This window comes from Chinchilla lanigera, unplaced genomic scaffold (assembly GCF_000276665.1).
Source record: "Chinchilla lanigera isolate Chin_1 unplaced genomic scaffold, ChiLan1.0 scaffold00040, whole genome shotgun sequence".
NCBI lineage: Eukaryota > Metazoa > Chordata > Mammalia > Rodentia > Chinchillidae > Chinchilla > Chinchilla lanigera.
In genome coordinates this window covers 15,001,631-15,011,538 of record NW_004955441.1, presented here as the reverse complement: position 1 = coordinate 15,011,538, position 9,908 = coordinate 15,001,631, and the positions used below count along the sequence as shown (strand labels likewise).

Below are 9,908 nucleotides of genomic sequence, written 5' to 3'. Positions count from 1 at the left end.
ATTTCCTACCATTTTGTCTGTAATATGCTAAGTCCCCCCTATTATTATGTTATCCTTGTTTTACTCTTTAAAATAAAAAATAAAAAAAAATAAAAAAAAAAAAGACTGTACGGTCTAAGAGGACTGCTGATAAAAACCAATATCAATACATTACAAAAGCAAAGGCTACTTACAGACAAGCCCTCACCTAAAGCATCCTTCTAGCCACTTCCTGTGTAAAATGAAGAATGTATAATATACAGCATATGTCTGAGTTAAGTTACAAAGCTATCTAGTACACTGAAAATGCATACACTTCAAATGTACACAGGGTTAAGAAATGAACAAATGACACGGAATGTAAGTTAAAGAACACAGCAGACAGTAAAAGCCCAGACAGACACAAAGCACTCTACCTGCACTGGCTTCTTCTGCCTTCTGGATATACTACCCATTTTAAAACTGATATAAAGAAAACCAAGATTTTTTTCACCTGTATATGCAATCGTTCATTCTCTTCTATCTTCTTCTGCAGATCTTCATCAAAGACACTCTTCTGTTCTTGACTCAACTGAGAAGAAGATTCTCCACTTTTCTGATGGAATAAATAAGTTATGTCCACCTGACTTTTGTCCTTTAGAGAAACATCCTAAGGTACACAGATTCTCTATCACTTTAGCAGCTGGTCTCCTCTATGTGCGCATCTCAAGCAACCCTGCAAAAGGTGCACGGGCCACCATTTAACTTTGCCGTGGACACAAACTGGAACCGTGAATGCTGCGAAGGGCAGAGAGCTTAGAAGGGAGACGGAGCAGAGACAGATGAGAAGAAAAGGATGAAAGCATTCTCTGCAGGTGAGTTCACAGTAACTCTGCTGGAGGACACGACAGACTCAGGAAACTGGCCATACAAATATCATTATAAATACCATTTTAATTTGATCTTTTGGTTCGGAAAATCAGAGTTTTAGTCATTCCGCAAGTCTGAGTTGTTAAACCCCTTTAAGAAATTAGGTAACAGCATTCACAAAGATAAGTTTATACAGAAGTTCACATGGACTTCCAAATTTTTTAAAAAACATAACCCTGTAAAGTAAAACTGCTACAAATAAACACAAGAAAAAAACTCAAAGATTATGAAAACTCCCTTACTTTTGCTTTGCTACCACACTAGCTTTTTGTATTGAGAAGAATATCACTCTTTAAAAGCTCTAATAATGCACATTTGTCTTCCTGTAACCCACGGAGCTGAGACTACTCAAGGGACACGCTAACAACGAGGCTGCATTCAGATATCAGTCACCGCCCCTCCTGCTTTCTTTGTATCTTCACTCTGCACTTAAAATGAAGTCACCTACTGACCTAATACAAAGCAGTGACCGAGGCCTTTTGAAAATGGAACAGCCATACAGAATTAAAACAAAACAAAAGCATTCACTACCCATGATGGGCGAACAAGAGATGCAGAAGGAACACTACTGAATGACGCTTGGGGTCTTCAGTGCTTCCAAATCTGGAAAACTTTAATCAAAACTAATCCACAAGTATGACCCACACATGCTACACAGTCCCAACCATTCACAATCTGACGTGCAGGTGTGATGCTTGCTGTCCCCAGGGCTACTTCCTCCCCAAGGGTCTTTCCAAATTCCCACGGCATGTGTTAAAATGGACAGTTTCCCAAGTGGCTCTATCCAATCTGCGCTGCTATGCCCTCCCCCTCCCCGCTCTGCAGAACACTAGCACTCCAGAGACTCTTTCCGTGTTGGGAAATGCACATGGGCACTTCCATGTGATCCCTTTTAATCCTCACAACAAGCCTGGAAATTTCACCCCGCTCTGCTGATACAAAGGGGTTGCAAGGTCGAAAAGCCTGCCTAAGACACAGATTTCTAATTATCGGACAAAGAATTCAGGCCAGGAACAAGCTCCGGAGCCTGTGCTCTTCCCTGAACACGGAGCTTCCCTCCGAGTACTGTATGCTTACAGGCTCCTAGGACGTGGCTCCACCCACACGCTCACCTGAGAGACCCCATCACTAACCCATACCACATCCCTACCAAAAAGCAACTTCTTAATCATAGAAGTGTCCAAAGTACTAGCTCATCCATTTTAGAGCAGAAAGACTCTTGCCTTACCACATAAAACCAAAATGGAAAACATTTATTTTTACATCTCAAGACAAGCACACCAAATCAGCCTCATAATAATAAACACTAAGCAAATACAGTGCGGTAAACTTACAAACCTAAACTGAAATCTATGGGTGTTTCAACTATTACTTTCACATGAGGAGATAAACTTGACAGTATCTCTCATTTTATCTGCCCCAGTTTAGGTTGATGGCAGCTTGGTATAACTTTTTAAACGGTATTAACTTTTGAACAATATGAGATTTCCACTGACTTTTCTTTTTTTTTTTTTCTTTTTTGGTTTTTTTCCAGTACCGGGAATCGAACTCACGACCTCGCGGTTGCCAGGTAGGCTCTGTGCCACTGAGCTAAATCCCCAGCCCCTCCACTGACTTTTCTTAGCCACTGAACCCACTATGTGCATGTTCATGGCAATTCTTTACCACTGGCTTCTGTATGAATACACCCCTAATATTTAGCATACACTATCAGCAAATGTCTGCATTCCTGACTCGACATCCAGACACAGTAACAGAACAGGAGAGAAACTGGAGGCAGGCCGTGACAAGGGCACACCTGTCCTGTGGAACCTACCTTGTTTTTCTTGCCTCGAGGTTCACTCAGCGCTAGTTCATCTTGAAGCAGTTCCACCCTCTTGGCAAGCTGCAGATTTCGAAATGTCAAACTGTCCATTTCCTGTTGTAGTTTCCTCAATGACTGATCCTTCATTTTTAACTGTTCCTATATCAAAGTGAAAACAGATCATTCTTCACAAGTTTTTAGCCTAGAGGTTCAGAAATAGTACTTTAAAAAGTGATCTTTGTTTCACCACTCACTTTAGAGAATTCAAATTGAATCCTTATCATTTCAGTTCTTGTTTTTAACAAGCTGACAGCAATTTAAAGTAAAATACCCAAAAAGAGATAGTAATTCTATGACAGCAAGGAGACACAAAAGTCTATAAATGATCTGGGTGTGCAGGCACATGCCTATAATCTCAGCACTCTGGGAGGCTGAGGCAGGAGGATCACAAGTCAAGCCCCACCTGGGCTACTTAGTGACTTAGCAAGACCCTGCCTCAAAAATAAAAAATGAAAAAAAAAAAAAAATGTAAAGGGATGGGGATGTCATTCAATGCAAAAGCCCTGGGCTCAGTCCCCAGTACTATTTTTTAAAAAATAAGATAAAATTTAAAAACTTGAATTTTTATTTTTATTTTATTTTTTTGGTACCAGGAATCGAACTCAGGACCTTGCACTTGCCAGGCAGCCGCTTGGGTTGCTGAGCTACATCCTTGGCACAAAACTTGAACTTTTAAATAACCCTCAGATTTACTAATGATATCCTCCGGTGAGCAAAAATAGGAAGAAACCCCTTTATATATATATATATATTTTAATAAATCCTCTCTGTATTCAAATCCATCAAAATAAAGTATTTTCTTTTTTCTTTTGTTTTTGCTTTTTGTGGTGCTAGGGATTGATCCTGACCTAGGACCTCACACTTGCTAGGAAAGTGATCAACCACTGAGCTGTATCCCCCAGCCTAAAATAAAGTTACTTTTTTACAACTTTATTTTAATCTGTCAAAGATAAAAATTGGTTTCATGAAAACACAAAAACATTTTCATAGCACTCAAGAGGCTGAGGCGAGAGGATGACAGGTTCAAGCCCAGCCCAGGCTACACAGCAAGTTCAAGGCGAGCCTGCACTATGTAGCAAGACCCTGTCTCAAATACACACACACACACACACACACACACACACCCCTACACACACCTGTATCAGTTCACCTTAAAACTAAGTGAAGATAGAAACAAAATCTAAAAACACACTGTTTGCTGACCAATTTGTACCGTATCTACCATAGTGGGATAAGAGAATGGGAATCTAAGGAGAAATACTTAGTTTTAGCCAATGTTTAAAGACATACTATTACAGCTGGGTGTGGCAGCACATACCCGTCATCAAAGCACTCTGGGAGGCTGAGGAACACTGCAAGCTTGAGCCCAGCATGGGCAGCAGAGTAAACTCAAAAGTAAAAAAAAGCCAGGGGTGATAGCTGGGTGTGAAGGCTTCAGGTTCAATCCCCAGTTCAAGAAAACAAACAAGAACTATTCCAGCTGCATTTTACTTTGTTCTGATGACTCTGTGTCCACTGATAATCGGACACAGATGGCCAAACACAGCTGTACGCACAACCACTGTTATGACTTCCACTGAAACGCCTGTACAGCCCAGATGACTCTAGGCGAAACAGCAAGCTAAGGGCTACAGGCTGGCTTCTGTGACTACTGACGTCACCGTATCTGCTTGCCGAAAGCAGTGACTGTGGGTTACAACAAGATGCTGCTATTACACAAAAATGTACTTCTTGCCAGGGTGGTGGCGCATGCCTATAATCCTAGCACTTAGGAGGCTGAGACAGGAGGATCGCCGTGAGTCCAAGGCCAGCCTGGAGTTCAAAACCAGTCTGGACGATGCAGTAAGACCCTGTCTCCAAATATAAAAAATAAAAAATAGATTTTTATCTATTGCTCATAAATCTTTAACTTTTATTTGACATTCGAAGGTAAACTTAATCCCACCCCATGTCTAAATTATCACATACCTCACATTTTAAAAGTCAAATCCATGGATATTTTCCATGGATATTTACCACCTGACTAAAGAGGCAAAGCCAAACATTGAAAAGCCTCCTGTGACCAAAGACTTTCTAACATTCTCGCCCAGCAAACGGGCAACTGTCAGTGTACTGTAATTAAAATGACCACTGACCGAACAATAAAAAGGCATTTCTTCACTTTGCTATGAGTTACATTAGCTGGCTAACGCGGAGACTCTTTATTACCCATCGTTACTTTCGGAAGGCCTTCCTCTGAGCCTCCGTACACCCGTTTCTCAGACAGGGACGATGATGACACTGCCAATTCCCTCGGAGGAGCGTGAGCACGTCTCAGGCTGTGGCTCTAACGTACGCAGCGCGATGTCTGGCACGGAGTGAGGGCCGAGAGATGGCACCGGCTGTCACCGCCGAAAGCTTCTGCCGTCGCACAGTCCGTGAGGCCCCGCCAACCGCAGAGGCGTCACGAGGAGAGCAGCTACTCCAGCACGCTCGGGGACACGCTCCCGGTAACGGGTGTAACACAGTCAGGAAAGGCCACGACCGTGTCTTCAGAGAGCTCAGCAAATGGCGACGTGACTACCACGTCCTGACCCCAGAGCTCCCTCCAGTAACTGCGGCTGGGTGGGCGCAGACAGCCTCGGTTTTGGTTGTGTGCGGCCAGTACGCTTGCGGTGCGCAGCGATTACGCTCACCGCGGGGCTGGCACGGGCGCACATCACGCCCTAACTCTCTCACCCCTCCCCGTCCACGATCTGCAGCACGGCTGCGGCTTTCTGTGCAGCCTCGGCCGTGGGGACTGCACCGGGGTGCGCTCCCAAAGCCACACCCTCCAGAGTGTCACCCAGCACCGGCGAGGTCGGGGCAGCTGAGAGGAGCCGCCAGGCCTCTCACTGGCTGAGGACGACTCCACAAAGAGCGCAGAGGAAAAGGGATCCCAGCCCCTCTGTCCACAGAGGAGAGCCGGCGGCAGCATGAGGCGGCAGGACACTGAACTGAAACCCGGCAACAGAGTCTCTGCGCTGGAATCAATTTGGCCATTTAAAAGCATCACTACACAGTACTTATTCCCTGCCTACGAGAATAAGGTAGAAACCAATCCCTTCCCCTCCTACCATATTTCTCTCCTTGATCAACAAAGGTGCTGATAGCAAAATGTATCACTCAGTGTTCAGATCAACATAGGTCACTACTGTTAAGTAGCGCAACACAGGCAAGATGAGTGACCCGAATGGTTCTCCCACATTCCGATCCACGTGTTAGGGCCCCAAGTGCTGCGAAGGGATGGGGATTCCTTGTGACTACGGCAGTGAAGAGGGCCCAGACAAGAAGCCCACTATTCCAAATGGATTAAGCTAAACACGTGATAGAAGGTATAGAAGAAATACATCAAAGTCAAATAACACTTTTCTTGTAATTTTAGCTAAGGAAATAAACACTATAATCTTCAGACCTAAGCAAGTGAGAAAGTTAAACACAAAAGGAGTACTACCATCCCCCACTCCTCGTGCTCTAGTGTCAGGGCTGAGACTTTAACCCTGAAAACCAGCTGGCTCCCTGCTCTGACCATCACCAAACCCTAAGCTAAGCTTTGTAACACAAATGCCCCATTGTGTACCTTTAAAGCCGAGGAATTTGCTTGTTCATCCACAACACCTTTTTTTAGGACCTGATTCTGAGCCCGAAGCTAAAAACAGAAAAAGCAATAATTAGTTTTAATATAAAACAATCACAGCAAGGAAATTACCAACCATTACTTTATAGGAATCATTACACTGAGTAAATATCTTCTCACACACATATATATGACAACAAAAAATATTTGCCCCAGAGAGTAGTAGATAACTTTCTTTTTGAGACAGGGTCTCAGCATGCAGCTCAGGCTGGCATGCTACCAGCCGTTTTATAAGGAAGGACACACAAGCTGTGTCCCCCAGTGACATAAAAATAATCAGCAGCAAAATATGACGAAAATATCTCCCAACGTGTTTTAGGAAGAGGAATTGTATTTTTCTTTGTACATTCCCGTGGCGAGTCCCCTGACTGTGGTTCACTCCATGTCAACTTAACCCTCACCTCCACAGAAATCAAGGCAAAGAGAGGATCACGGTTAATTACACAGCTATCACTGTTCCCCAGAGATACTCCCCAGGGAATGAGCACTTCACGAGAAAAAACTTCACTTGGTGTCCCCCGACTTTTACTGCATCGTTCTTTATATAAACTGAGTCATACACCTAAGTAAAAAACAACACAACAAATAACAGGGCACTGAATGTGCCATTCTCCTTGAATTCCAGCACCCTGTTCATCTGTAAAAAAGACACGCCGAACACATTGGGGACCAAAAACTGTACAAAAAACAAATGTGGAGCACCAACATACCCAGCAGGGTGTGCGCCGAACATGAGACGTGTAAATGTCCTTTCAGACACGGGCCACAGACCAGCTGAGCAGACTACAAAAACCAAGAGGCAGGACCAACTTAAAAACTGTACTGGCACCCACGTATGCCTGAATGCTCACACCGACCACGCGCAGTCCCAAGTGTTTTCACGGATGACCTGGTCTACCCTCACGATCCTGTGAGGCAGGAATTCCAATGACCTCCCCTTTAGAGGTGAGGAAACCGAGGCAGAGCAGTGAGGCAGCAATGCGGGGACTCAGAGCCCAGCAGTTGGACTCTGTTGTCCTAAAGCCGACTGGACAAGGCTGGCCACTTTACCACGCTGTGCTGAAGGGGACCGGTAGGCGCTGGTGGGCGGGGCAAGCCGTGCCAGAGGTAGAAAGAGAGAACTTAAGCTTTTTTCCAGTTAATTACTAAAACTGACATAACTTTAAAGTACACAAATAAGACATTGCACAGCTTGATGAACGTGTGCTTACATAAGCGTCTGTGTAAGCACCACGAGCGACCCTGAGCAGGTAAAGCCATGTCGACAGTAAGAGCAAAGTATTCTCCCCACAGAGCCAGCACATGCGAGGGTAAATGCACAAGTCCAAGACAGTGGAAGCAGCGGGTTCACAGACGAATACCCTGCTTCGCACAGGAACCACGAGTGACCAGGCTCCTCTCCAAGAGTCAAACAATGGGTCAACTTTACTTATGAGATTAAAAACAATCTGTTTCTGAATCTGCACAGCTCAGCTCTGCCTCCGGAGACCGGAGAACAGAAGTGACTCTTCTGTGCCAAAACAGAAGGAATATCTGAATGCTGAACCTTAAACTGAATAGTTAAAACTCAACAGAAAATTAAAGGCACTGAGACAAGAAGATGAAAAAAGACGAGCATTCTCTGTTTTTAGAAAATTAAAGATCACAGTTCACTAGTACAAGGGGAAGCAGACCCAACTCTCCGCTCCGCCATTTACCAGACTGCACCAAGGGGGAATTCACGGCACCTCCCAAGCCCCAGCCACACTACAACACACCACGCGGTCTGTAACGCGGGCGAACATCTGCCCTACCTTCCTCCATCTGAGGCTGTCGGAGAAGCAGGTAAGAAACCTGTCAAAGCACCTTATAAACTACACAGGGCCCCACAAAAGGAAACAGCTCTTGGAGTGGCCTAGAGGGACAACAGCTGTACTTATCATACTTGGCCTGGTGTACAGCACGGCACTAAATGACACAGGAGAGAGAACCAAGTGAAAGATGTGGTCCCTGTTTCTAAAGAACTTGTAATTGAGATGGGAAGCAAAAATACTAAAGGGTAGCAGCACAGCTAGCACTGCCTGCTCTTAAAGACAAAACCAAAGTAGGAGCATTCAGTCCTCTAGAAGAGAAGTTGGCAAACTAAGGTCTAAGGGCCAAACTGGCCTGGGACCAGTTTTAAACTTCTACTGGAACGCAGCCATACTCGTTCATTTACATACTGCATACAAGGAAAACATGAGTAGTTGCAACATCAGCTCTACAGCCCCAAGGCCAAAGCAGTTACTGTTTGACTCTACAGAAAAAGTTTGGCAAAATCTATTCTGAGAATTCAAAAGGGAGAAATGTCAGCTTAATATCGATTTCCATCATGTAGTATTCTACCGTGTAAGGACTACCAACAAACCCAAGCGTTTCCTAGATAGCAGACTTGTACTTTCAAACGCAGGAAGCCAAAAGACAGCAATACTTCCTCTGCGTCTAGCTGTCGCTTCACACCTCGTCCTAATACTGATCTACTCTGGCCTGTGTGCTCTCTGGGCCTGCGTGGTGTTTAGAACTCACAACGCCTGCTTTACGGACTAACAACGACGCTTGAAGTCTACCCAATTGGGCACTTCCCATAAGATCAGAACCATAGAAATTTAAAAAATAAAATGACTTCACCTTTGATTTCTAAAAAATACTGACAGCTACTAAAATCAAACCAAAGAGCAAAAGGGAACTTTCAATAAATGACATTTAGTTTCTCTGTAACAAAAAACAATTTGGACTTTCCTTTGGAAAACAGTGCTTCTAAACTGAGGTTCGGTGACACTGCTTCACGGAAGGTGCTCCTCCTCTAGACATATTCCACACTGGCCCGAAACACACGTCTACTAGTTACTCACAGGCAGGAAAGGAAGCACGGCCTCCTCTGCAGGCTCCCAGCAGTCGCCTGGCCGCCACCTCCTGGCCACACCTGGGCCGGGCCACTCAGGAGCCACCGTCGGAGCAGCTGAGACTCACCTGCCCTGCAGTCTCCATTCTCGGAAAAGTCCCTGAAGGCCCTGCCGCTTATCTCCAGCAGCTGCACTCCAGGCTCCTCTGTCCTAGGAGCACGGCCCCGCCGAACCCCTCTTCACCCTTTAAACCCTCACTTCTGCTGCTGTCGCGTCATCTGCTGATCGCTTTCTTTGCTTGCAAGCACAGCCATGCTCGCTCGGCCAGCCAAGCCCAGCATCCCACTCGGAGCCCGGTTCCCTCCTGCCATCCCACCTCTCCGCCACTTCCCTCAGCACCCCTGCACCCAGCGAGCTCGCTTCTCGGTTCCTTCCACTCTCACTCTCACTAAACTGTTCGGTTTTAAAGTTGTAAAATCTACATTTAGTCACTAACATGGTCTCTGTTCAGCTCGCACCTGCCAATCTAAATTGTTCCTCACAGCGGAGAACCTAGTATACTCTCTTGTATGTCCTGCGTACAAGGAAAGAACAATGCAGGGACAGAGAAGGGTCAATAAATGTTTATCTAATAAAAGCG

General features: G+C 45.1%; 1 protein-coding gene across 1 annotated transcript in view; it reads right to left on the bottom strand.

The window, feature by feature from the left end:
• The window catches only part of Ppp1r21 (protein phosphatase 1, regulatory subunit 21), a 59,842-nt gene extending 50,429 nt beyond the window's left edge, over nucleotides 1-9,413 (bottom strand). The window contains exons 1-4 of the mRNA XM_013517520.1: nucleotides 9,396-9,413; nucleotides 6,351-6,419; nucleotides 2,705-2,851; nucleotides 473-574 (exon numbers count right to left, since the gene is read on the bottom strand). Coding sequence (XP_013372974.1) covers nucleotides 473-574; nucleotides 2,705-2,851; nucleotides 6,351-6,419; nucleotides 9,396-9,413 — 336 coding nt within the window. The remainder of the gene's footprint in view (nucleotides 1-472; nucleotides 575-2,704; nucleotides 2,852-6,350; nucleotides 6,420-9,395) is intronic.
• Between the last annotated feature and the right edge of the window lie 495 nt (nucleotides 9,414-9,908).